Below are 27,533 nucleotides of genomic sequence, written 5' to 3'. Positions count from 1 at the left end.
GCAGATCCAACCAGTACCTTCACTTGCGTGATGCTGGATTTACCGTGCCAGTGCTCAGGAGAGGGTGCGTGGGCCAGGCCGGTCCCTCCAGCAGCCCGCCTCCCCAGCCATGTGCCCAGCAGAGTTTTTTGCAGTGAGTTCAACCTCATGACTGAGGTTTCTGTGCTTGAGACCACTTTTGTGTACTTAACATCACATTCCAGTAAAACACTTCCCAATCCCATAGAAAATTGTATTTACACTCAAAGGAAACCTTCCCACCCCCAGCCTGCCCCCTCCCTGGCACATCTGCATCTCTGCATCCAGCTCAGCCCCTCAGACCAGCTTCCACAAGGCTTTGGAGGCCAGTGCTCTGCACCAGGCAAGGTCACCAGAAGAGATGCTTCTGTGGAGGAGAGAGGGGAGCTGTGGAGGGAAGGCCAACCTCCCAGTCACTGGGCTTATCATCTGGATAGTGCCGAAAATCCTCTTTGCCCAGAGCCCCTGTCTCCAGCTATACACTGTGTGACTGCAGCTGAAGGTATTGCTCAGGACCCCTCTTCTTCAGATGACATGGCAGCCCTGGCATGGGCAGGTAACGTGGTGATGGGATAGCTCTCGGGTTTCTCTCAGGCAACATCAGAACAAAGTGCAGTTTGGCAGAAGCCCCTCTGTCCCACCATTACGTGAGGCGGGAGTAAACTCTCCCATCACTCTCTGCTCTGGTAAAGCTTTGGTGGAGGCCAGGATGGTTGTTCTGCTGGGGGAGAAACCTGAGCTTGTAGTCCTAGAAAATGTGCCTGTACTGCCCTGGTGTGCCTGTGCTGGGTCTGGAGAGGAGCAGTGCTGGTGGGTTCAAGAGGTGGAGAGCCTCCTGCAGCACCCTGAGACTTCTTGAGGCTCCAGACAGCAGATCCTGGCCACCCCTTCTCCATGCTGAGGAAGTCTCTGCACACAGAGCCAGATGTTCCTGGCACTGCTGGCTTGTACTCTGTCCCCTGGTCTCCTGGGTTTGGTAGAGGTGACCACGAAGTCACCTGCAGGCTGGTGCAGTTCAGGAGGTCCAGGCTGGAGTACACTGGAGCTGGGAGGTGCTGGGAGCAGGGTTGTCTCTGCTGTGTGGCAGCCTGTGGGGGCTGCCTCAGTGCAGAGGTGCAACAAACTCCCCAGCTGTCAGGTCCAAAGGAGCCGTGTGCCACGGCAAGGCCAGTCCCACTGCTCCTGGTATTGCTGTTGTGTCTGATACCCCTCCACCTGCAGGTGCAGCTGGGGCCATCCCGCTGTGTGAAGGGGTTACCACCTGTCCTGCATAGTTGTGTGGGGACCCCCAGTCCCACAGGGATACAGTAGAGGATGGAGAGAGGCAAGATGTGTCCCCAGCCTGCTTGGAAGGCTGCTCCCCCCTTCAGATGGGGGAAGGAGGTAGCAGGACCATCAAGGTGTCTGGAAGGCAAGGTTTCCACTGACACTGAAATCAAAGAGATGCTGGAGGAGCTCCAGGTCCTGGTCTGGTGCCCCTTTTCCTGCTCACCACCCTGCTGCCCCTTTGCCAGGGTAAGTGTTAAGGAATGCCTGGTGCTGGTCTGCAAAGCTGGTGATCAGAGATGCCTCTTAGGGCCATTTGTATTCAGTAGCTGGGATCTCATGGCTTGGATGCTGCTCAAGATCTTCTTCTGGTGGCCCATCATGGTGATGCCCAGACTCCGAACATCCCTGGAGAACAAGGACACTGTCAGACACCCCATGGGCTGGACCTGTGCTGAGCCCCAGAGAGACACTTGTCCTTTGTGTGTGTGCGCCCCATGGACCAGCCCAGGACCCCACACCCGACTCCTCTCTGCTTGCCCACCGCCACAAGGCTGCTGCTGCTGAAGGTCCCTGCGCATCCTGCCAGGGACAGAGAGGCTGCCATTCGCTTGGGCACATCCTCCTGACAGGGCTGCTGTGACAGCCCCAGGGGAAGCAGGAGGGGGATCGCTCCTGACAGATGAGTAGGTGACAAGATCGATGCTCTGAAATTGGATTCAGTTTTAGCAAGATGCTCTCAGATAACCCAGTCAGAAAGACAGATGGATGATGAGCCTTCCCCACTCAAAAGCTTCCCCAATATACATGAGAAACAAGGATCAGTATCAGCTCAGTCCCAAGTACAGCCCCCGATCAATGCACATGACAATGCTCTGCCTGTGTCTCTCCATCTTCCCTTTCACTGGCTACTTCTCTACCTGCCCCACCTCCACCAGGGCGTGCAGTGCCACATCCTTCCCGAGCCATCAGAACTGATGTCTGGCAGCCTCTTGGCTTTGAAAGAAAATGAGTCTTCTCAGAGGCAGCAGAGTTTGTTGCCAGCCCTGGCACTAATGCTAGTACAAAGGGAGGGGGAATGTAAGCCCAGGGTAGGAGTGGGTATAGTTGCTGTCCTTTCTCGTTACACTTGGAGCATCAGCCACCTCAGAGAAGACTGGGGCAGGTAACAGAGCAAGCTCCCTACAGCAGGAGGATGAGGATGGGTGGTGGGACACATCTTCCCAAGCCCTCCTTAATCCAGCCTTGGTCACTTCACTATGACCTTTTATTCACACCAAGGCCCTGGATGGTGTCTCCCTGCCCAGCTGCACTGAACAGGGAGGCAATGCCCTGCACAAGGTCTGAAGAAGCTCTGAGGTGCCTTCTAGCTCCTTTTGTTTCAAGGTGATCCCAGAGAAGATGAGCAGTATGGCCCAGCCACACTCTGTTCCAGACATGCCTTTTGCAGGGGACACAAAACTAAGGGGAGACAGCGACACCATATCTGATCTTGCTTTGAGCAAGAGTTTGGATTAGATGACCTCTCCAAGGACCTTACAACTCTGAATTATCTGTGACCCTGTGATGATGTTGGAGAGACACCAAAGAGCACCAGAGGTGACTCGGTACTCACACCCTCTCACTATGACTCCCACACCTCATTTCAAAGGTTAACACACCCTTGGGCATCACCCCAGGTCTCAGCATGAACCTCATATGGGCCAAACACTGTTTCCTTAGGGGTCTGTCTCTGCCATGGGAGCTAACTAGGCTGAGCGAGCCAAGGCAGGATGACCACTGCCTGGGGCTTGTGGGATGGTGCAGGCAACCCCATCAGTGCTGTTTGTTCTCTGTACTCACTCGATGTTCATGCGCATCACCATGCCCAAGGAGGAGTACCCTGCCATGGCAAAGTTGTCCCGGTAGTGCCCCAGCCGGATGGACTCCAGCCAGTCCTCCACTGTCAGACAGCTGGACAGGTCAAGGAGACTCCTGTCGAAGCGCGTTTGGGTGAACCTGGGAGCAGGACAGAAGGGGTTAGCCCAGGACGTGCTGGTCCTGGGCGGCCAGGCTGCGAGGTCCATCTCAAAGAGCCTGTGACCCCACAGGTGAGGCCAGGACAGAAAGACACCTCACAGGCTGGTGGAAGCAGACATGTTGCTGCCTGGGCACTGCTGCACGTGTTTCACCAGACGCTGGCATGCGGATACTGTAGTGGGAGCAAGGCAGTGAAGTGCAGGATGGTCCCCACTGCCCACCACAACGTGTGCCCATGGGGCCTGTGCATGTCCATGATTGCAGGGAAGCCACTGCTGCTGGAGCTGGACAGAAATATCCCTTATTCACTGCAGACCACATGCTCTGCCCAGCACCACCTGTCAACTCCTGCTATTGCAGCAGCCATGGAAGCTCTTACCGGTTCACGGTGGCCGTGCACTTCAGGTTGTCAGGGTTGCGGATGAGCTTGTCCAGGATGCCCACGATCTGGGAGAAACGTGGTCTCTCACCGCGGTCCTTCTGCCAGCAATCCAGCATGAGCTGGTGCAGGGCGGTGGGGCAGCCCATGGGGGCGGGCAGCCGGTAGCCTTCCTCCACCGAGTTGATGACCTGCAAGGAAGCCACAGGCTGCACTGAGTGGGATCCCCACCCAGCCCCCAGCACCCGGGGTGGCAGCACATGGGGAAGATCCCTGGTGTGTGAGCTGCTGGGGCCATCAGATGGGGAAGCAGGGGTTGTGCACAAGATCCACGCTAAACCACAGGTGAATTGCCAGTGAGCTGTGCGCAGTCTCTGTGGAGAGCTGGAAGCAGGCTGAACACCATACACACACAAGAAATCACTGCTGTGTCAGCAGGTTTATTAAGTGGTCCAGCAGGCCTAAAATATTGCAGCTTCCCTCCAACAGACAAGCCACGAGAGCTGAACTCACACTCAGGTGTTCTACAACCGGGGCTTGCAAGACTGGAGGAAACCCTGCTCAAAGCAACTGTGTGAAGGAGGCAGTGTAACCCCTTCATCCATGCCCTGCTGTCACCAAAGCCACTTTCTAAAATAATAAAAAAGATAAGGAGAGAGGGGATTCTTAGGACTCAGAGCAGGGAGAAGGCAGATAGATTTGTAGTGCCTGTAGGAAGAAAAAATGAGTCCTCTGGTTCTGCAAAGTCAAAATATTCATTTTTTTTTGCCTCATTTTGGAAATTTTGTTCTCAGGTTATAGTCAGGAATATAACCTACGTTTTCCTACAGTTTTTATGTTATTCTTGAGGTAAGAGTGGCTCCACATAACTCTGACAAGCCCAAAGCTTCCTGCCAAGTGGTGCAAGCCTGGGGCTCTCAGCAGCCCCACGGGGGCAGTGGAAGGGATGAACACCACGCGCGGGGTGCAGGAGGGGTGGACGGGTGAATGCAGGGGGTGCAGTGATCCCGGGGAAGCCCTGACCCCTTCCAGGGAATGGGAAAAGTGACATAACACATGCTGAAGCTCTCTGGCCAGCAGAAAGGCTTGTGCAGGGCAGCAGAAAGGGATGGGGAGACACACAGTGCCCATAGCCAGGCACAGCCATGAGTCACCATGCTGCAAAAGGACAGGCTGCCTGGCGCAATGACAGGCAACACACTGATGTCCCCTCTGAGGGGACAAACGTGCTGTGCACAGCCCTGCAGGGATGTGAGGAGAGGCAAGTGCTGCTCTTTGGGTCCCTTTTCCCCAGATCCCCTGGTTAGGATGGCTTGGGTGAGGCCAGAAGAGGCCACCACACTGCTCCGCGTCCACTCACGTCCCGGTTGGTCATGTTCCAGTACGGGCGCTCGCCGTAGGCCAGCACCTCCCACATGACAATGCCGTAGCTCCACACGTCACTGGCTGAGGAGAACTTGCGATATGCGATGGCCTCCGGAGCAGTCCAGCGAATGGGGATCTTCCCCCCCTGAAAAAGCGAACAACGGTGGAGGCTCAGAGCATGCAGGGCTCAGGCATCCCTAACCCTCTGCATTTGGGACAGTGATATGCTGGGATGGCATCTCCTGGTGGAAAGGACTGAAGAGGCACAAGGTAAGCCTAGAGGTGTACCTGAAGAATGACTTTAAGGTATTTCCAGTAGAGAAAGAAGAAAGCTGTGCTGTTTTATAAGCTCTCCTTCATGCACAATTCTGGCCCTCAGTGTTCAAGAGAGAGGAATTCAAAGTCATGAAGCAGAGCCAAGGGCCACCAGAGCACAAAGCAGGGAGGTGACCCTGGGTGCAGGCAGAGGTCAAGGACTTGAGCAGATAAGAGCAATGGCACATGCTCCCTCTCCATTAGTGCTTTGGTAGACAAGCATTGAAGAGGAGAACTTGGTGAGCTAAAGGACCATTCTGACAAAAATCAGCAATATACAGGCTAAGAATACACTTAAGGTAAAATTGTGATGGCCAGCCATGGGAAGAGGAAAGTCGTGGGACATGGAATGTGGGATGAGTTCCCCAGAGCAGCTGGGCAGGTATGATGTGCCTGGGAGAGTTGCTTTCACCAAACTGTGTCCTGCCTCCTCTGCCCCGCTCCCTGATGGGGACCGAAGATGAATGATGTGTCCTTTGGGAGAGCCCATTTGGGGAAGTAATGTCCTGAGCAGGTCAAGAACAACAGTGGAGGAACACAGGATACCACCTTGTCACAAGTTTCTGAACAAGAAAGCATCGTCATTTTCAGGATAACCTGACCAAGATCTCACCAGAGACCTCGTGCTCCTGATCCTGTCACTGCATCCTCACAGTTCAGCTCTATCCAGACTCTGCACCTAGTCTTCCTCCAGAGCAAACATCTCTGGTGGGTTTCACTGTGCCAAGATGCCTCGAAGCCTCTGCTTGTGACATTCCTGGTGGCTGCTCCATCCTCTGGTGACCTCCCTGCTTGCATTCATACTGGGGACATGGGACAGTGTCTCTAGAAACTGGGCAGGGTCAGCACGTAGGTCAATACATGGGTCAGCCAGGTCACTGACACACTGTTTCCGGAAATTTGTTCACAAAGATTAAAAGCACTGGGGGAAATCTCAGAGACTGGCTTGGTGGGAGGAAGGCCAGCCTGTATGTGTGTCTATAGACCTGGCTTATGCTGAGCCCCTTCTTACTGTTCCTCTGAGACCCCCAAAGCCAAGATGCAGAAGAAGCTGTACCTGAGCCAAGCAGCAGGAACCTTACCCAAAATTCAAGGATCTGAAACATCAGCTTATTCCTTGAAAAATCAAAGGAGCGTCTGAACACAAAGACACACATGGGATACATTCTGGCTCACTTCTCCACTTGACTGAACCCAAGCCAAGAGCACGAAGGCCATGTTCTCCAGGCTGGGCCACTGTACACTCATGCCTCGGAACTGCAACCTCTTTGGACCCTGCTCTTCAGTGCCATGAGCTATCCCAAACTAGCCTGAGGCTCCTTCTGATTCTTTAGTCCTGGTCCTTCTGAAAAGTGGTGCTCAAACTCCTCAGCTGCAGCTCCAAACTGGCCTCCATAGAGAACTGCCATGTTTGCCCTGCCAGAGGTGTGCCTGGGGAGCACACTAATTCCCTTCATGGCCAGAAAAGTGCAAGAAGAGCATGTTCCCTAAATGCATTTCAATTGCCCTCTGACGACCTCCAGTGGAGGAGCACATCAAGCTCCAGACCTGTCAGGTTGGCCAGAAAACCTTAAAATGACTTCACAGAGAGAAGTGTCCCAGTTTAAACATAATCATCTAGGTTGCAAAGCCAATTCCCACCCTGAATGAGGCACCGTCACGTGGAAAAGTGAGTGTGTGGCCACTGAAGAGTGAACCATAGTGCTACCTGATGGCTCTAGGACAACCACAAGACTGGAAGGAGCTACGCAGTCTAGGGAAGGACTCTAACAGGGACATGGGAGTGTCCCTGTGTGGTGGGCCACACGTGCCCACGGGAACTGTTGGCTGTGGAGATTTGATCACCTCCCTGCTCTCCTACCCTGCTTCTCTTTGTTCACTCCACACTTCCATTCTGGGATGGCTCTGTATGAAGGACAATGCATTAAGGCCCAGAAGCATTTTGGATTCATGCTCTTGGCCCAGATATCAGCGGTGAGGTGACTGTCTCCACCCCTGCCCTGCCTATCTCGACTTGCAAGTGTCTAACAGCTGTCAATGGCCTGAGGCAATCACCGTCAGTAAGGATCAACGAGACTGACGTTAGGAGCCACGCACCGTGGTGGTGTATGCAGCGTCGGGGTCGTCCTCCAGGATGCGGGAGAGGCCAAAGTCAGACACTTTGCAGACCAGGTTGCTGTTCACCAGGATGTTGCGGGCAGCCAGGTCCCGGTGCACGTAGCCCAGGTCAGACAGATACCTCATGCCTGCTCCAATGCCACGCAACATGCCCACCAGCTGGATGATGGTGAACTGCCCGTCGTGTTTCTGGAGAGGAAATAACCCAGAGTTCATTCATTATTTTCGCCAGCAGTGTGTTGATGCTGCACTTGTCAAATTAACCCCGCAGTACCTCTCATCTTTGGCTTAGTGCCTCCTCTAACCCCAGTGGCTCTCTGTCTGCCCAGCCCACCTCCTGCTCTCCCAGTGCCTCTGATGCCGCTCACACAGGTGTCCCCATCTTTGCAGTGCCACTCTGGGGGACCGCAATGCCCCGGAGCAGGTGTCTGCTGCAGAGGTGAGAGCCTGGAGCACACCACTGTCGCAGTACCCGTGAGGCTGAGGAGCAGCAACCAGCCTCTCCTCCAGTTGCAGCCCAGGGGGATGTGCAGTGAATAAAAATACGAAAGAACTCCTTACCCTGAGGAAGGTGTCTAGCGAGCCGTTCTCCATGTATTCAGTAACAATCATTACCAATTTGCCTGCAGAAGACAAGGGAGGTCAAGTTAGCAGAGAAGTCACCTTCCCCCGAGAAGCCCAGTGCCACACTTTTACTGGGAGAGACATGAATCCAGGCCCGTGGATGTCCTGCAGCCCTGCGGAGCAGTCTCACCCCTGCACCGCACGGGACGGGCAGGACAGTGGGGATGTAGCAAGAACCCTGACACTCACCCCTCCCTCCAGGTGCTATTGATGTGGCTAGGTCAGCTTCCTTATCCCGCTGAAATTTGCATGCCATTAGCATAACGCTTTGCATCAGAATGTGCCTTTTTGAAGGAAGACTTCAAATTATGATTCAATACAGGCAGCCTTTAAAATAAACACTAATGGACAGGGCCTCTCCTTAACCAATAACCTTGACTTGGAGTGCACTGTGGAGAAAGGTAGGGAACTGCTGCATGGAAAGTTTGTTCTGCAAGAGAAGGCAAGGGGGTGGGATAAAGGGGATCCAGGGGACAAGCGACAAGCGAGCAATTGGGGCAGCCAAAGGATGGAGTGCACCCAAAGTGATTCCTGACCCCCATCTCCCAGGGTGCCCACAGGGAGATACATCCCAGCTCTGCCCCAAAATAGCGTCCTGTCCCCACTGGCCACATACTCCTGGTCACCACCCCCTCCAGGTGGATGACGTTGGGGTGGTCGAACTGTGCCATGATGCTGGCTTCGCTCAGGAAGTCCCGTCTCTGCTTCTCCGTGTAGCCTGCTTTCAGAGCCTTGATGGCCACGGGAATCTCCCTCTTCCCTGGCAGCTTCAGGCGGCCATAGCACACCTCTCCAGACTCCCCTGCAAGGCAAGGGAAGGTGAGGGCACAAGGAGTTCCTCCGCTTCTTCCACCGACCCACCAGCATTATGGATCACCCAGCCTGCTGGCACACTCACAGCATGCTGCAGCTCTCAGGAGCTTGCTCATTGCAGGAGAGTTGGACTAGGTGGCCTTTGAAGGTCCGTTCCAACCCAAACTGCTCTATGATTCTGTGATACTAACTTCTTGGCTCTTTGTGCATCGCTGCCTGTGAGTACAGAAAGGATTGCCCATCTCTGGCTTCCAGTGCCACCTCTGGGAACTGGGCAGAAACATCAGAAACCAACTCTCTCTGATGCCTTTTACTAAAGGCAGTGGGCCAAGAGTAGTGATTAGTGGCACTTGCTTTACAGTTTCTAATGAACAAATTTGGGAGTCTCTTACATCAGCAGGGGTGTCTTTCAGTCAGGTTTCCAATGCTGCTCTGGGGGTAAACCCTTGGGGTGCTCCTGCTGAAGTTCTAGCTCCATCTCTGCCCCCTGCTCTCCTGCAAGCCCCTGTTCCTATGCAAAAATCCTTTTTGTTCTGAAAATGTACAATTTGATTTGCAATTTCATTTGCATCCTGACACCTCAGACACTTGCACCAAGGTTTGAAAGCAGGGTGGCCACCCACAGGGGACAGGCTGAGCCATCTGCTGTACCAGCCTGAGCCATCAGTGCCACAGCAACACTGTGCACCAGGCTGCCTCAAAGAGTTTATTTCATGCACCAAAAATACCCCACTTTAGTCATTATTTTGATCTTGAAAGGAGAAGGAGTAGATGAAGCCCTGGCTCAGCACAGTGTCAGTGCTGTTGTGGTCCCACAGGGATGGTACAATCTCAGACCATGAACTTCCCTGAGCAGACGCAATGCAAAGAGACAGCTGGTCTGAGGACTCACCAGATCCAATGACCTTCTCAATCTTGATCCGGGAGGCCTCAATTTCACGGGTGAACTCATGTACAGCTTGGCAAGGGTCCTCATACGTGTGGGGGTCCACGTAGAACTTGGACTCAGGGAACTTCACTGTCAGGTTTCAAAGGGGAGAGAGGAGATAAGTTCTTTCAGGCAGCCCTGCAGAGAAGGAGGGGGACCCAGCAGGCAGGCGTAGCACGGGCAGGGACAGCGCTTCTTGGGCTGACGTGCTGAGGAGCCACAGAGGTTGCAGCCCCAAGGAAACCGAAGGCACTCTGGCATAGCAGTGTCCTCAGAGCAGTCCAGGACCTGGCTGCCCAGGTCTCCTCCATGTGATTATCCCCCTTCATCATCCCCCCAACTCCCACCCATCCCCTGTGATGAATTTTGCACTCTTCTGGTTTGCTGCTGTCTGGGATGAACCTGCCGCAGTCCCATCTCACACTGTGCAACCCTGCAACCTCATTACCAGGATGTTTCTGGGATCAGAGTCCCCGCTCAGCAATCCTAGAAGACTTCTCCCCAGAAGCAGGCAGTGGTCAAACCCCTTCACCCCAGAAACAACAGCAGTGCTGGGGGCACGGTCCAGCTCCCTGCCCATCCGCAGCCTCGAAGTCCTTCACACCCCAGGGGCAGCAGTGGGGAGGGTCCTACCTTGACCGTTCTGATAATGCATCTTCTCCTCATCAGAGTCCTGGAAAGCCTTGCTGTACCCGCAGTGCCTGCCACAGGGACACAAGTGTCAGTGGAGGTGCTCCTGTCCCACAAGCAGTCCAAGGAGAGGGTGGAAGGCAGCATGTGGCAGGGCTGCAGGCAGCCCAGGAGGAGCTTGGAGATGGCACTTGGCCCTCCACCCACTGCATCCCTGCGTCTTGCTGGATTGACACTGTGGCCTGGAGCAAGGCACTATCCAGGTGCTCTCCAAGGCTTGGCCGTGCTAAAAGCTGCAGTTCTCTTGTCTCCAATGGGCAGTGGCATTTGTGCTCCGTGCACCTGGCTCAGTCATGCTGAGCTGTGGCAGACACAGCCTCCCTCAGACCCCTCTGTTGGAGAAGAGTTCACTCCTAACCTACCCCCCAGCCTGCCCAGTCAGCCCACGTACCAGTATTCCTATGGCTCTTCCTATTGCTACTGTGCTTCAACCTGATGGCATGAGAGGAAGGGCTGGAAACTGGTTCTGCCTCAGGGAAAGTGGAGGTGGGGTGATCCCTAAATCTCTTGGTTGCTTATTAACCCCTGACCTATGAAAACGCTGGGCAAACTGAGAGCAGAAGAGTTGCATCCAAGTTCTCCCATCCCTTCTGCCCCACCTGGTGACAAGCCACACTGACCTCCAGAAAACACTCACCTCTTCTTGCAGATTAGGACCACCAGCAACGCGACGAGGCCAGTGATGAGTGTCAGGCAGATCCAGACAATTGTCATTGTGTCATACCGGAGAGAGACTGGAAGAAGCAGGGTAGGGAGGAGGCGAGCTGGAGCAGGGAGCACTCTGCTCAGCTCAGGAACTTCCCTACACCAATGGGGTCACAGTCTTCAAAGATATAGCACCATCTCCCACCCAGCCCCAGCTTTGGGGCTCTCCTAGTGTACAGAGGTCATTTACACATGGGGAAACCAAAGACAGGTCTGGGAAAGCCATGGTGATACAGTAAACCAGCACAGAGAGAGGTCTGGAGCCTCAGGACTTCACCAGATCTTCCCTGCCCTATCTGCTACGTCCCTCCTCCCTCTTCTTTCTAATGTATAAGCACATCTCAGGAGGGCAACATCAAACAAGGCCTGCAGACTGAAACCTCAGGAGATGTTCCTCCAGCCTCCCTCCCTGTGTGGCAGAGGAACAATGGCCACGAAGAAGGGCATCACCATCCCCCATGTTCCCTGCCCTGCACATCCCACATCCCATGGCTGCACACACTCACCTGGCTTCCCCGTTTCCACCTCCACGGTCTGACTGAACCTCCCACAGCCAGCGGAGGTGCGAGCTCGAACCTGGAAAATGTAGCGGGTTGCAGGCTTGAGCCCAGAGATGGTGGCAGTGGTGGCCTTGGATTTCAGAGTCGAATAGCTCTGCATTTCCTTGTCCTGGGGAAAAACAGCATCAAAAACCTTGCTGCATCAGCACAGTGACCACAAAGGCTTCCAAAATGCTCCTTTATGCAAGGCTGGGTGATATCAGCAATGGATTTAAGCTGAGCCATGCCCCTGTCTAAGTCTGCACCCTGGGACGGGTTTGCAGCAGCAAGCTCAGCGTTACCTTCTCGTAGTACTTGATCTCATACTCCAGGATGATGCCGTTGGGCTGGTCTGGCTCCTGCCACAGCAAGGTGACGCTGTTCTGGCCCGTGCTCTCCTGACGGACGACCACCACCTGCGACGGGGCTGGGGACGCAGAGCACAGGGTGTTACGTACCTGCTGCTGGGGTCCTGCACGGGTGGGGGCAGCAGGACACAGCAGCGTGGATGAGTGGAACTGGAGCCCCATGCGGAACCGCAGTTTAAACCATGTTTTTGTTTTAATTAAAGCCATTTGGAGTTGAGTGCTGTGAAGGGGCTCACAAACCAGCTTTTGTTCACTTCAGTTGCATCAATCTCTTTCCCATGGAGTGAGCAGGCTCTGAGGAGATGAAAGAAGAGGACATAGTCCCAGCATGGGCAGGAGGGGACATTAGTGCTTTGCTGTGATCTGGAGCCAGGAAGGAGAAGGGGCTGCAGCACTGGAGGTTGTGGAGACCCCTACCAGGACCCTGACCTCTCCTGCCCCACCTGGGGAAGGGGGAGAAAGACAAAGAGGGAAAGGGGGGATAACAAATGTCCAGAGGGGTGATCAGGGCCTGAGCATCAGTCTAAAGGTGCCCTGAGGGTGTTCTCCTGCCCTGTGGTACCTGTCATCTGCCTGGTCCTGAGGTGGGAGCCTGTGAATCAGTCCTTGTACCTCCCATGCCTAAACTGGAGCTGTCACAGCCGGAGGAGCCAGCTCACCAGCCTCTTTCCCCACTAAGAAAATCCCCCCTGGAAGAACCCCAGAGAGTGTGGTGGGTGCTGCAATGGCCAGGGGCAGCCACTGGATTCATCTCATGGGAAGGTTCAGGCATCGCTTGTGACCCCAGCTGTCAGATGAAAAGTGGGATGTGGCATCTCTGAGGCAGATGGAGCTTCTGTCTGCTGTGGCTGCAGCACAGGGGTGTCCTCTGGAGCAGCACAGAGACCAGAAGAGGCTGCAGGGGCTGTGGCAGAAGTGGGGCTCCCAGGGACTGAAAGGCACCAGTTTTAGCTCAGTTCATCTTCAGGCTGGCTCCTCTGAGAAGCAGAAATAACTGTTGGGACACAGGATCCCAGAGAGTTGGGACAGGGTGGGATGGTGCGAATCTGCTAAACCCCACAGGCATGTGTAACATCATCTCTACAAACAGCCCCAGGTGACTGGGGCCGGGGAGACAGGAGTGACCAGCACCCAGTGTGAACAAGCCACCCAGCAGAGCACCAGGGGTCCCTCGGCCCCTCCTGGCGCACAGGGATGCTCCGTGATGTGCAGCAGCTGGAGCACCACGCAGGCACGGCAGCTAAACTTCAATCACTACCACATTCCCAACCCTGCTGATTTTGCAGCACCTGCTCCATCTCCACTTTCCAGAAGAGAGGTTGAAATGGGAACATGCAGCACATCCCAAGAACATCTCCCTCCAACACATCTGGACAATGCCGCTCATTGGCATTTGGAGGCATCACGCAGTAGCGAGCCGGCAGGACTGAGCCATCTCTGCGTGGGCTCAGCAGAGTGCTGAAGAAGAGCTATGGGCAGGTGTTATAACAAAACCCCTCTTTCTCATGCCAGTCATGAGATAATCCCATGAGGGCCCCCAGGTTTCCCCTGCTGGCACCACCACCATTAGAGCAGAAGGGGCTCAGCACCACGGGAAAGTTCTGCAGGTTTGTTTCCAACAGGGAGGATTAACAAGAAGGGTCAGTTCCTGCCTGCAGCGTGGTCCATGGAAGGGGGCTCAGCTGGGCTCTGCTTTGCTCTGGGTAAATGCCCAGGTAAGCCTGGAGCGAGATCCTGGCCCACCTGGGCTAGAGCATTGCTCAGAAGGGTTTCCTGGGGAAAGAGTGTTTCACAGTAAGGGATTTGCAAAGCTGAGACATGCATGACAGAGACTTTTCCCAGCAAAAGTTGCTGTTACCTGCCAGGGCCTGGCCTTGGTGTGAACTAAGAGCACAACATGAACTGCTGCTTGGCCCTTTGGGAAGAGAGAGGAGGCTGGAGGAGCAGCCTGAAAGATTCATGCTCTACTTAGTGTTCCTGTTAACAAACAACTGTTCTCCGTGCCCTCTGTCTCCTGCAGAAAAGGAGCCTCCACCAGCAGCTGCAGGCTGAAGTGAGGGGAGAGGAAGGTGAACAGGGATACCCTGAATTAGAGAAGGGTAAGAGCAGCCTTGAGCAGCAGCTTGTCTCCAGCCCACCCCAGGTCCCTGCACCCAGCTCCAGCAGCAGAGAGGATAGCGGTCACACCTCCTGGGGGTCCTATGCCCATCTCCAAGCCAGTCACAGAATCCCAGCCTGGCTGGGGTTGGAAGGGACCTCTGGAGGTCATCTAGTCCAACCCACCTGCTAAACCAGGTTCACCTGGAGCGGATGGCACAGAGAGGTGTTCAGGCAGGTTTTGAGTGTCTCCAGAGAAGGAGACTCCACCGCCTCTCTGGGCAGCCTGGTCCAGGGCTCTGGCACCCTCAGAGTAAAGAAGTTTCTCCTCATAATCATTGCGCATGAAACAAGTTTGTATTATATAAGAAAAACCAGACTTAATGGGTCCAAGCCCCCTTATGCACACACACCCCACAAATAGTTACCCTGAATACAATAAATTAATTTAGGATAGAAATATTTTGTGCAGAGACACCGGCATGTCAATATTCAAACTCAAGTTATCTACTAGGGGCATTGAAGGTGAAATCACAGAATCACGCCTATTTACTTCTCACATCGTGGCCTATAGAGGGACTTCTTGTTTTGAAGCTTCAAAACCACATGGGAAGCAGAGAAGCTGACTGTTTTTCACTTGACCCAGGCATCTTGTCACTGGGACCCTGCCTCCCTTCCCTTGTCCCTGACCGCAGGGGATTTCCTGCCAACACTCGGTGTTTGTGCCCAGAGGCTCACACCCGTGGTACGTGGCCTGACGCCTCTCGCTGCAGCCCGCACAGCCAAAGCCTGGGGCACGTCTGCTCCTCCTACCTGCCTGGTTTGTCGTGATGTTGGCGACTGCGGCTCTCCTGGACTCCAGGCTGAGGTCGGAGACACCATTGACGGCCTCCACCCAAAAGGAGTAGTTGGTGTGGGCCAGGAGGTTGGTCACTGTCAGCGCTCCCTGCACCAGGCTCATCTGCTGGGGCACGAAGCGGATCCCGCTGCCGCACGCCTCGCACGGGCCAGCGTCCCCCGCGCAGCGTCTGCAGACCACGTTGTACACAATGTCAGCGCGACCCCCCTTGTCCAGGGGCGGCCCCCACTCCAGTGTCACCGAGGTGCCATTTACACTGGAGATCAGGTTCACAGGAGCAGAGGGGGGACCTGGAGAAGAAGCAGAGGTTCAGGTAGAGCCAGGACTGCTGACGTGTGTTGGAACTGGTGGATCATGAGACCAATGGAGAGGTGCAGCTCGGGCAGCAAGTACCTGCATGTACAACTTATGCTACTGGGAAGAAGGAGCTGCCCAGTAAGGTAAACGCTCCAAAAAGAAGACAGCTAAGACACGGACAGCTGAAATGCCATGAAATGCTCTGGATGCGGATGCCAAGTGCCAGGCAGGCAGGAGCTGATGTTTGCTCTGGGGAAAACAGGAAGCAAATGGGGATGCATGAAGCTTTTGGGGAAAGAGCCAAGGTGTCAGTGGGCTGGAGGGTGGAGAGCAGGACCTACTCGTCTAAAGGGAAGGGCAAAGTCACATTTCCTGGGGAGGTTAACAATCCTGGGTGGATGGATAGGCAAACACAAGCCAGATGTTTCTGACCTGCCTTTCACCCTGGCTGCAGCAAGCAGCTACGCATCTCTGCCTTCCTGGACCAACTGCAGAGAGGAGAGTCCTCCTGGGATGCTCTTGTCCCCTCTTAATAGCACCAGACCCCTCAAAGCAGCCTATTTTAGAGAGCTGAGCAGTAACTATATAAACAAACCTGGTGCCTCCACCCACCCCAGCAAGGGAGAGTGCAGCAACACTGTGCTGATGCACGGCCTCCCAGGGGCTGATCACCCCACACATTTCTGCACAAGAAAGCAGCCAGCAAGTGCCTGGCACACCGGTGCGAGAGCGGGCAAGCTTGCCGGCAGAGCCATGGTCTGATCCTGCCCCATTGCGGGAGGAGCCCTGGGACGGGAGCAGACTCTGGGCACGGATGTTTGGAGAGCAGCAGGATGAGACAGCGGGCAGTGAGGGAGCACAGCTCATGGGGTCTGAACTCATCTGCCAAAGGGAGACGTAGGGTTGAAAGGCTGCTATAGCACCTTGGGCAGCATGCACAGAGACACGGGTGCACGATGAGCTCGGCCTGGAGCATCTGCTGTGTTGAGGATGTGACACCTGCCCGCTGCAGCACAGCCGGGGTACTCACGTGTGCAGGCAGCCGAGGGGGGGTCCTGCACCGCCCTGTAGAAGCTGCTGTCGCAGCGGCACACACGGGCCGCCCGACTCTCCGAGTGGCTGTGCAAGGGGCACTTCGCGCACAGCTGGTCCCCGGGGGCTGACTTGTAGAATCCCAGCTGGCAGGCTGCAGAGGAGGGAAGGGCAGAGGTCAGAGGGATGCACCTGGACGAGGAGCACCCCATGGCTTGGTGAATCCCACCAGCACAGAGCTGGACCCCACTCTCACCCCCATCCCAGTGCAAGGGAAACCAACCCTTCTCCCCCACGCCCTGGTGAGTCCTCCTCCAGCTGCCCAGCTGGAAACTGGGCTCTGTGAACACTGCTTTTGTCTCCCCCCCCAGTCAGTACTTACTACCGTCCTGGTGCCCGTTCCCCACTGTCTCACAAGCAGACGTGGGTGCCTCTGTTTTTCGTGAGCTGCCTGCAAAGCCCACTGCCCAGAGCTCCCCCCGGAGCAGACACCCCCTGAGCCACCGCCTGTCCCCAGGGCAGGGTGTGCTGCAAAGATCAAACCAGGCAGATCTGGAAACCACCTCATCAACTATTCTAAGAACTATCGTTTATGGGACAAATTTACAGCACAGTCCTCACTTCACAGTGGTCGCCACACCACTAATGCTGTGTGTGCCCAGGTGACCAAGAGCATCCATGTCTGTGGTTTCAAGAATTATAAGCTTGGGACATAGCGCACGTCCCTCTGCAAACCCCTGTTGTGCTGCTATACAAAGCAACAAGTTTTCTTGCACAAAACAAAGGGGAAACACCCTCTCTGGTTTCATGCAGCAGCAAACCAGCAGAGCACGCAGGCTGCCTGCTCACCACAGAGGGACAGCAAGGCCAAGGGAGCCAGCCTGAGTTCATTCTCACATCACAACCGCCTTCAGCTGCTGTGCCTGCTCCCGGTGCCGGGGCTGTGCGGCAGGAGCTCATCCCGCGCCCGGGCTGCCATCGGCCTGTTCCGTCCTACCCCCGCCTCTCCTGGCAGCCCCTCGGGTGAATCATTTGTCACACAAACAAACAACTCATCTCTCGTTAGAGAAATCGATTAGCTCAGGAGTGACATGTGGCACGTCAGGTATCTGTCTCGGGTGGAAGGATTTGTCCTTTCTTGCAGATTTCGATTCCAGATAAGGAAAAACAGGGTCTGTTTGTGTCCCCGTATTCTTCTAGAACCACTTCCAGTGATTCAAGCATTATTCCTGGCTCTGACTCATTCCTTTTTTTCCCTACTGAGGTAGTAATACCTTAATTTTCCCATGTTTACCCCCAGTGGTCAGCTCTGCATACAGCCTCAATTTTTGCTTCCAAACATGTAGAAGGATTTTGTTTGTGATCCAGCATCCCCGGTGGTCTCGGTCCCTCCCTGCTGTCTGTTTGTTCAGCTTCTAGGTGCTGATTTGTTTTCTTATTAACAGCACTCCTTTCCTTTCCACAGATCTCCCTGGACTGATTGCTACCAACATACATACCACGTATCACACGCTGCATGGTGATAAAACGGCCTCTTTAATACTGAGCTACTTCCAGCAATGGCAGCTGAAGGCAGCGCCCCAGCCACACACTGCATTCCTCGCAGCTTTCTGGTCCTTCTTCAGACTCCATCACCAACTTCTGTGTCAGTTTTGCACTGAATGCTGCTTTAAAGACAGGGAAGCAATATCACCAGCAGGATGTACACATGCTGCACATGCCACAGATGTTGGCATTGCAGGTTGGTACCACAGCTTGGTACAGCAGGCCGGAAAAAAAAAAGCTCCAGAGTTTGTTCCTAAATTCCTGCTCCTCCACTCCCCAAAGGGCATCAGAACAAGCAGCAGAAATGCCCAAACTCAGGGATGCAAGGCAAGGCAGATGTGACTCACGAGCAAATCACAGCAGCTCAGAGCTGGCTTCATTCCTCTTCGCTCTCGACACCTGTCACCCCTTCAAGGGCATCAGAAGAGATAAAAGGGGAGGTAGAAATGGGAGCACAGGTTTGCTGCCCCCAGGCATCCACACTAAGGACAGCCCAGGACATTTACCAAGCTCTGGTGCTGGCTGATCCTCATGGTGCTGCACACCCAGAGAGCCAGGGACTCTCTGCCTGATGCTGCAACACCCTCCAGTCTGCAACCCCTTGGTTTTGGGTGTAAGACAGACAACTGCTGTTACACCCTGTTCCCAGGTGGGGACAAGATCGTGAGATAGTCAGCTGGAGGGGAGGGAAAGTCTCTAAGAAAGAAAAGTTCCCAGTTTTTCCATATGGGAAAGGATGAAGACAGGGCACGAGCATGGCCAGGTGGGAGCTGAGCAATGGGTCCCTGCTGGCCAGTGTGCATTCCAGGATTTGCTGCCTTCATCTTGTGTGAACCGTCCCTTAAACCTGCAAACCACCCTCATCTCTACCGATGCAGGAACCAGGTACCGGGAACACTTGATTCAAGAGGCACTGGAGTGATTCCCCTCACCAATATTTAATTAAGGACAGAGAAATCGGTGCTATATCAGGTGTGGAGAGACATGCCAGTGGGAAGGATGAGGACACGAAGCACAGCAGATTTGCACCAAGCAATTGCAATTACTTAGCATTTAATGCTGTAAAAAAAAAACCCGTTAATTACCTATAGCAATGATTCACAATCATTTTAGATGCACTCGGGGGGAAAATTATCCTAAATGACAAATTACAGGTGAATTTGTGCACGGTGCCGAGCCGTTGGGAGCCACGTCCCAGCACCTGGACAGCACAAGTATGTGAGGAGACCTGGAGAGCGACTGGGGCTGGGGCAGGCACTGCTCTGGGTGCCATCACACTCCTCCGTGTGCCTCAGTGCTTGCTTGGATGCAGGCAGGACTCACACGCAAAGCCTTTCACAGGTACGGGAGGCAGGGCACCAGCTTGGAACCTGCACAAGATCTGAAATCCCTACAGTACAGGGTGACAGGCATGTCCTGCTCTGGATTGAGCTCCCTCATTCCACGCCAATGATGTGTGTAAGAGCAAACCAGCGGAGAAGAGGCCAATGAGAAAAATTAAGTCAGGCACACCAGGTATAAAATCTACAGGGCTCCACAGCTGTGGTTGTAGCACACATTGAAGCCACCGAAAATCTGAAGGCACCCGCCAGGAAGGTGCAGAAGTGTCCTGCTGTCTTCACTGCAACCAGCTACTGCCACCCGCCCCAAGTTCCCTCCCGGGAGCCCTGCAAAAAGTGGGGATTTCCTTTTTCCTTATTAATTTATGTAGCTGGTACCTCTGTGTCTGAGGATCTTGGATCCTGCCTCTTTGTGGACCTGCTACCAGAAGTGTCATTCCCCTCGCGAAGCCCATCCAAGGCTGCCTGTCCTTGCAGTTTCACCCCGCAGTGTGGTTTTGCAGTGCACGTGGGGCAGCAGAAGACCTTCACCCACAGCCCCGCTCAAGCCTCGCACATCTACACTGAGCTTGCAACCCTGACGCTTGGCTGGTCCCAGTGTCACAGGCAGAGCCTACACAAACCAGCACTAAACCTGTGCTTGGCAGAGCGGATCTCCAGACCTCCTTGATTATCACCCCAGCCTGTCGGGGTCAATACCATGTGGCTGCAACTGATCCCATCCCCGCATAGCACATCTTGTGGGTTTTTCCCAGCCCACTGCCCCACTCTCCTATGCATCACCTGCCCACAGGGCCCCGGAGCATCAGGCTTGTCTCAGAAACTGCGAGTACAGGGAGGGCTCTGTCAGCCATCTGTAGCTCAGTCCATTTGTTTCCCTCCCTCTCCATCCTCTGGGAACAGGACAACATCTGCTAATAAGCTGGCAGAGCTCAGGAGATGATAGATGAACCTGTCGAGGATATGTTAGCCAGGAATGAGCCGTTCTTCTGAGTCCGAAGTCACCATCTGGGACTTGTGTTCTGCAGGTGGCCCCAGAGGGACCACCAAGGGCTGCTCTGGTGAGGCTGCAAATATGAGCGTTGACCCTGTGTTTCACCCTCTCAGCTTCTTCCTCAGCCCATGAGGTCTGGGCAGGGTGAGAGTGCAGTCGGGAGGGTGCATGGGGCAGCTCCGCGGCACCAGTGCCACCAATTGCCCCCACCCCTGACCCTGCAACAAAGCTGGGCATCAGCAAGAACCAGAACAGCAGCTGTTTGTCTTCATTTTAGTGGTGCTGGGAAGAGATAGAGCTGGAAAGAAGGGTGTCAAGCCACTGTGACAGACAGGGACAGGGACAAGTCCCAGAGTCCTGCAGGCTGTGGGAGAAGCTAAAACACAAAATCCCAGCTTCTTTCAATCTGTTTCAGCATGATGCCTCCAATCTCAGCTCCCATGTGACAGACATGGAAACAGAAGCATCTCGTTCAGTTATGTCTTCAAAAAAATGCATCAGTCTCATTGCCCCAAACCCTGTGTTTTTGCAAGGCTGTGCTCCCCTTTTCCTGCAGTCCCAGGTCAGCCCAGGCTGTCCCCAGGTTGGCTGGTGATCTGGAGGGGGTTTTGGGGGCTGGCTGGACTGGATCTCACAGGTAAACCCTTATTCCCCAAATCATGCATTGCCTCACAGCTGATGCTTTGCTCATCCTTTGAGTTCTGCTGGCCCCTGCACTGTCTCGCACCCCCGGTTCCTGCCTTACCTCCTGCACCAGAGCACCACCTTACATCCCTTCGCACAGCCCAGTTCCCACCTTGCACCCCCTTCTCACAGCTCCCAACCCTTCCCATACCCAGTACTACCCACAACCCATCCCACTGCCCTACCCACTTGAACTTGTCTCATACCACCCCGGACTCCCCCTCACCTCACTGCTTGGTCCTTCTTCCCTCAAGTCACATCATCTCACACTCCTTCACACCCCTGGGTATTACAGAGAGGAGAACATGGGGAATTTTCACCCATGAAGATTGTGCAAATCCGACAAAACACTGCACATGAGTCTGTGAGCAAATGGCACATGCAGCAAAAGGCGGTGTGCACAGCTTCTTGCTCCACACACCAATTTCACAGCCACCAGGACAGGTATGTAAGGAGGACTTTGCTCTTCCAAGTGGAGTAATCCAACTTGTAGTGCTGGGCAAACTGAAACCATGGTGGTCCAGACTGGCTGCATCCCAAGCTGGGCTTCTGCTTGGTGCTGCCATAGAAAAATCAGCAGGACTTGCCTCTTGCCTTAAAATCAGTTCTGTTGAAAGCACCCCTGACTCTGCCCTGCTCTTCCTCCCTACATCCTTTAAGAAAGGTGCAGATGTCCTTCTGTGGGAGGGATGTCGAGGTGACACTGTGCAGCCTTATATATGTGAGACAGCCTGGCACGTTCTCGGAGTGAAGGGTTTTTTATAAAGCTTATCTGGGGAAATGCTACAGCTTTCAGGAGTCAGATGGAAACAGGTGGCCCAATGCTAGAATTAGAAAAAAACTGTTTCCAAAACTCAGACTTGTCAGAGGGTTTTAGATAGAACTATCCAGGCTTGTGAAAAAAAACCTGCAGCTTTCACCAGACCAAAAACAAACCCAGAAAACAATGTGTTCAGGAAGGAGCAGGGCTGAGCAGGAGCCACCCTTGCAGGTATCCTTGCTGCAAGGCTTCAGGGATAACAGATATATAAATGAAGAAAGGACATAAAAACCACCTTGGCTCAGCCCCTGTGGGAACCAGCATGCAGTTCTGGGGGGTTTGTGAGCTCTCTCACCATGTGCACATAGCTATGGATATATACAGGGGCTGAGCTTTAGCATAAGGGTGCCCAGCACTCCAGCAGAAGCAAGAGAAGAGCATCGCGGGGGCCAGCGCAGCCCTCGCCCCCACACAGCTGAGCACCACCAGCTTTTGGATCCCTTCCTCCTGCACAGACAAGTGTCAGCAGCAGCATCTTGTTTCCAGGAAGGGAAAGAAGTCATCACCCAAGAAGCAGCGACATGGGTGGGATGCTTATCTCATGCCAAGCACAGAAAAATTTTGGGCACAGACCTACTGCTCTGTGGGAATGAGGAGCACCTTCCCCATGCAAGGCGATCACACCAAGACTCTGAATATGCTGGTAGAGAATTTAAGGTCCCCAGCCTGCCATCGCATGGCACCATCTCCTTTGTGAGTACAGGTGCAAAATGCCAGATCTCTCTTGCAGACTTCTTCTAAATTCCCCAACAACAGCTTCCCGAGCACCTGCACACTGGTCATCCAGTGTTCACGATGTGAACGTGGCCAAATTCCGCAGAAGAGTTCAAACAGAATAACCCAACAAAACAACTTTCCAAAACTGGTGGAGGTCTTTGAATGCTGCCAGATCCATCCATCAAATTCCAGCTGCTCTTTGGTAGTTCTTACAGGGACTATAGAGACCTACCAAGAAAAAACAGAACTTGTTTCATCCCCATCAATACCCTGAACTCCAGCCTGGCATTGTTCTCACCCTTCTGTGTCAGTGGCCAAACACAGCAAACTCAGAGGAAAAGTGGCAAACAACAAAATATTACAGCAGGCACAAAAATGTTCTGTTGGTGGAGAAAGGGCAGCTCTGCAGTCATCTCTGTCCTTTTTTTTTGCTTCTAACCAGAAAAAAAAATATGGTTTTAGGTCTTGGGAAAAGCTGCCTTCCTCTCTGTCTTGGTTTTGTTAAAAAACAAGTTTCTCTTTTAGTGAATTTGCCTCTCAGCTAAAGCTTCATACTAGCTGCATTTTCCTGGAGAACCAGATACATGTTTTGGTAAACATAGCAATGGAATGCGAAGTTATTGATAAGGACAAATTCACATCTTGTGAGAGAGGCAACGAGAAACCGGTGACCAAGAAACCGACCAACTGTGTATAACATTCCGTTCACGTGAATACTTCATATAAAAGTGGGAGATCACGAGCATCTCATCCCTTTTCCTTTTCCCTTTCCCTATGGCAAACATTAGAAGAGGACCTTGCGAGTCGCCCCTGCGAACCAAGGCCAGTGACAGACTGAATCCAGCTCCGGTTGGCTGCAGAGTCCAGTCCAGGACTTCGGCTGCCGGCTCTGCAGTTCCTGAGGCTTACAAGATTGGTTTTGTATATTTTGTATTATTTTCTGTATTTTATCAGTAGCATTAGTAAAATGTTTTTAGTTCTTCCAACTCTCTTCTCTCTGTCCTTCTTTTCCTCCCGATTGCCTGTCCTGAGTGGGAAGAGGGGAGAGGGAGGAGCTGAAGGGGGCAGGGGGGGAGGAGGTTAACAATACATCTGCAGCGTTTTATTGTCACCCCACAATCTAAACCCTTGACACCCTCTTCCCGCCCGCCCCTCCCCCCCTTTTTTTTCTTTTCTTTATTTTCTTTTTTTCCCTAGCAAATTCATTTGGGCCACTTCCTTGGGTTTTAGAGGTAGTGGAGGTGCTGGCAGCACTGAGATCACCTTGTCCTACACGCTGCCTTCTCCAGCGTGCTCGCTGAGCTGAGTTAGTCATGCACAGACAGCCCAGTGGACCTGGGATACAAACAGATTAATTAGCAGCTTGGTCTGGGACTATAAAACGGAAGCGCTGGTATGAGGCAAGTGTGAACCCAAGGGTTCCTTCCCAGGGCTGGATATTCCTCCAGGGGAAGAAGTTTTTCCTAAAGTCCAGCCCAAACCTTGCAAGCAATTAGTGGCTCTGACACATCTTCTTTGCAGTTTGTTCCCATCTGAGGTCTGGTATCTGGATCCTGAACAGTCCTAGCTTATGTGGTTTGGAAAACAAACTGTATTCTTTTTTATTTTTAGGGTGTGGGGCTTTGCATGGGATAAACTGGAGGCGATATAATCTTACCAGCAGTATTGCCTGTATTTTACAAAGCGGCTGACCGGCTTGCAAAGCAATAATGAAAATCTCATAAATCACTACATTTCTTTGATTTTCTTGCCCGGCATCACTGAAAGCAGATTTGCACAACTCCTATAGCACATCTTCACAACTATCGCTGCTCCTGCCCTTCGAAGGTTTGTTTTGGTACCTCCTGGCAGAAGCCCTGAGTGGTGGGCACCCAGAGCACTGGTGTGTGTGGCGGGTGTCACAGCCTGGTGTCCTGCCAGCGGCACAGGACACTGAGCAGGTGTCACCGAGGTGCAACACGGCCACCAAGCTCAGAGCTGGCACGTGTGCGGTGGGACTTGCATAGAAAGTCTCCTTGAAATCCACACCAGTCTGCAAAGAAATGTGAAATGTATTCCAACATGTTTGTCTGGAGTTGCAGTGGCAGAGTGTTCCAACATATATTTATCTGTCACCTTGATGTATGGGACAAATGCTTCCAGGCAGCACCTGAGGGAGGTGGAGCCCAGCCTGGCAATGGGTGCACTGAAATCCCAGGTTTGCGGACTGACACGGGCAAGTGTGACACTCAGGCACATTTTTAGGGGTCTCGTGTAACTCAGAGCCCGGAAAAAGGGGTTTTTCTTAGAATCAGCAAGACCAGTGTCCTGTTTCCAACCAACCGGTATGTAATGGCTGTTTCATGTGAAGACACAACACGAGGAGCTCATGGTTGCTCTGCGGTATTCTTACATGGGTTGGAAAATATCTGTTAGCAGAAAAAAGGGGAGAAAAGCCTGAGGCTTCTCAGAGCATCTCTGACCTAGAAAGGGATAAGGAGTTTGGGGAGAGAAGGGAATGGAGTAAGGCTCTGGTGGGCTCCCTTAACCCTGTAGCAGACCTCTCCTCCTCCCTGATGCTCCTCCACCCCTCCAGCACCAGAGGAAGGGAGCACAGGCTGGGGTCTTTTTGGGCAGAGACCCAGGGACAAGTAGCATCTCCACCTGCAGTGCAGGTCTGTCCCCTCGTGCCCCAGCCCAAGGAGAGCAGGTCTCATGCCTCCACCTTTCCTCCTCTTCACAGAATCACAGAATTACAAACTGCTTGGGGTTGAAGTGACCTCTGGAGACCATCCAGTCCAACTCACCTGCCAACGCAGGGTCACAGAGCAGATCACACAGGTGGGTCCAGGGGGTTTGAATGGCTCAGAGAAGGAGACTCCACACCCACTCTGGGCAGCCTGGGCCAGGCTCTGGCACCTCCCAGCACACAAGTTTCTGCTCATGTTCAGATGGAGCCTCCTGTGTTTCAGTCTGTGCCCGTTGCCCCTCACCCTGGCGCTGGGCACCACTGAACAGAGTCTGCTCCATCCTCTGACACCCACCCTGAGATACTGATCCATGGATCAGATCCCTCTCAGCTTCTCTTCTCCAGCTCAACAGCCCCAGCTCTCTCAGTGTCTCCTCATCACAAAGATGCTCCAGAGCCCTCAGCATCTTCGTAGCTCTCGCTGGACTCTCTCCAGTAATTCCTTGTCCTTCTGAAACTGGGGAGCCCAGACCTGGCCCCAGTTGTGCAGATGGGGCCTCCCCAGGGCAGAGCAGAAGGGGAGGAACAACATCCCTTGACCTCCCTCTGACACGAGCATCTGGACCACATCTGTTCACACAGCTGAAAAGGTTTGCTGCTGGGGCTGCAGGTCATTGCCCAGCACAGCCGGTGTCTGCGCCTCTGACCTGTCCTGCCCTGCCAACGGCTTCTCCTGTGTCATTTTGTCCCCTGGTGATGTTATGGCTCACCCTGACCATGTGTGGCCAGAGTTGTGCCCACCAGATGATACATGGGTGATGGGGCACAGCTGGATGGAGTTTTCCTCTCTCTCACAGCTATAGCTCTGCTCCCACCCTGCCCTGCCAGCTAGGACGCCAGTCTACACTGACTTTCTTCATAAAGGTCCATGCATGCAAAACTGTATTCACAAGCATATAATTACCAAGCTGGGTGTTTTCTCCTCTTAATTAACAATGCTGTGGTGCTTTAATTGCTCAATTAAAGTTGCCCACGAGGAAGGTTTAAGGTACATTAAATTCGCTTATTGGTTCATCAGCATGAATCCCACCAACTGGAAAAAAAATAACTGGCTTCCAGATTTCCAACCAGACTCTCCAGATCCATTTCCATCAGCTGTGTGCTGTGGGAGGCACAAGAGAGCCCAGCACCAGAGGGACTCATCCATGAGGGGCCAGCAGTCCTCCCCACTTCCCATCTTTCCTTAGTTTGGTAGCTGGATGGGAAAGGGCCCTGACAGGCTCCCTCTCTTCTGTTTGTTTAGAGGACACAGGCCATGTTTTTGTATTAAGCAGAGCTGGTTAAAGTCTATCCCAGGGCCACATCCTTGTTCAGCTACACACATCAGACCCCTGTTTGGTAGCTGTTCTCACTCAGCCCTGGCAAGCCACAAACACCTCTCCTGATGTGCAAATGGGCTGGTGGAGCAGTAATTGCTTAATTGTCGCTCCTTCATCACTGTTTTCCAGCCAAAGGTAACAGCCATGCTGAAACCCCAAAGCACGACAGAGGGAAAGCAGCCAGAGCAATCAGGACGCTCGGAGGCTGAGATGCCTGGTCCCAAACTTTATACAAAAATGTCTAAACAGTGAGTCTCAGTCCTGAAACCCACGGATATGCCACTAAGATGTTCTTTGGGAACTGCATCTCTGCCAAAGGCTCATCACCCGCTCTGACAGCAGGGAAGGGAGCCTGTCCCTTCTGTTTTACCCTTTTCCATTTGTTCACTAAACAAAATGCTTCCTGGGAGATTCCGTGCTCCTGGACGTCTCCATGGCTGGTGGCTGGATGGGTTTATGTCAGCTCCCAAAGAGCATCACCATGATCCATAACCATGGCACTGCTACCAACAGTCCAAGCGGACTGAGTGCATGTACACCTTGCAGTCAGCTAAATAGATTTTATCCCAGCTTTCTAGTTTTTCTCACTGACAGCTGGTGACAGACATAGCCCAAAGAATAATTCAGATCCACCCTTAAAAGTTGACCCTGATGCAAGGCCCATGGTCCCAAAGCCTTGGTGGCTCAGGAGCCCAGCAGCCACCCCCAGAGAGGGGCTGTGGGTGAAGAGCCCCTGTCCCCCCTGCCTGAGCCTCTCTGCCCGCTTCTCCGTCCATCCACAGGACGTGGTACACATGTCCCAGCTCTCAGCCTCATGTCTGCTTGAGGAGGCAGCTTGTGGGTTTCCTCCCTTCCCACAGAAGCAGACCCAGGATTAAAGTGCTTCCCTTTCTCATTTCCCTAATTGCACTGACCTTATTGAAATGGGTGTCTATTTGTCCTGGACAGCAGCTG

General features: G+C 53.5%; 1 protein-coding gene across 1 annotated transcript in view; it reads right to left on the bottom strand.

Moving 5' to 3' along the window:
* Positions 1-237: 237 nt before the first annotated feature.
* The window catches only part of EPHA8 (EPH receptor A8), a 53,444-nt gene continuing 26,148 nt past the window's right edge, over positions 238-27,533 (bottom strand). Inside the window, exons 4-17 of the mRNA XM_065854914.2 lie at positions 16,431-16,586; positions 15,058-15,393; positions 12,082-12,206; positions 11,747-11,909; positions 11,173-11,269; positions 10,479-10,546; positions 9,810-9,935; positions 8,721-8,906; positions 8,042-8,103; positions 7,460-7,669; positions 5,043-5,192; positions 3,683-3,873; positions 3,127-3,282; positions 238-1,692 (exon numbers count right to left, since the gene is read on the bottom strand). Of these exons, the coding sequence (XP_065710986.2) occupies positions 1,578-1,692; positions 3,127-3,282; positions 3,683-3,873; positions 5,043-5,192; positions 7,460-7,669; positions 8,042-8,103; positions 8,721-8,906; positions 9,810-9,935; positions 10,479-10,546; positions 11,173-11,269; positions 11,747-11,909; positions 12,082-12,206; positions 15,058-15,393; positions 16,431-16,586 (2,141 nt within the window). The 3' untranslated portion in view covers positions 238-1,577. The remainder of the gene's footprint in view (positions 1,693-3,126; positions 3,283-3,682; positions 3,874-5,042; positions 5,193-7,459; positions 7,670-8,041; positions 8,104-8,720; positions 8,907-9,809; positions 9,936-10,478; positions 10,547-11,172; positions 11,270-11,746; positions 11,910-12,081; positions 12,207-15,057; positions 15,394-16,430; positions 16,587-27,533) is intronic.

Source organism: Patagioenas fasciata, chromosome 23 (genome assembly GCF_037038585.1).
Source record: "Patagioenas fasciata isolate bPatFas1 chromosome 23, bPatFas1.hap1, whole genome shotgun sequence".
Classification (NCBI taxonomy): domain Eukaryota; kingdom Metazoa; phylum Chordata; class Aves; order Columbiformes; family Columbidae; genus Patagioenas; species Patagioenas fasciata.
Note: the sequence above shows the minus strand (reverse complement) of the source record. Positions and strands in the feature narration are given on the sequence as shown.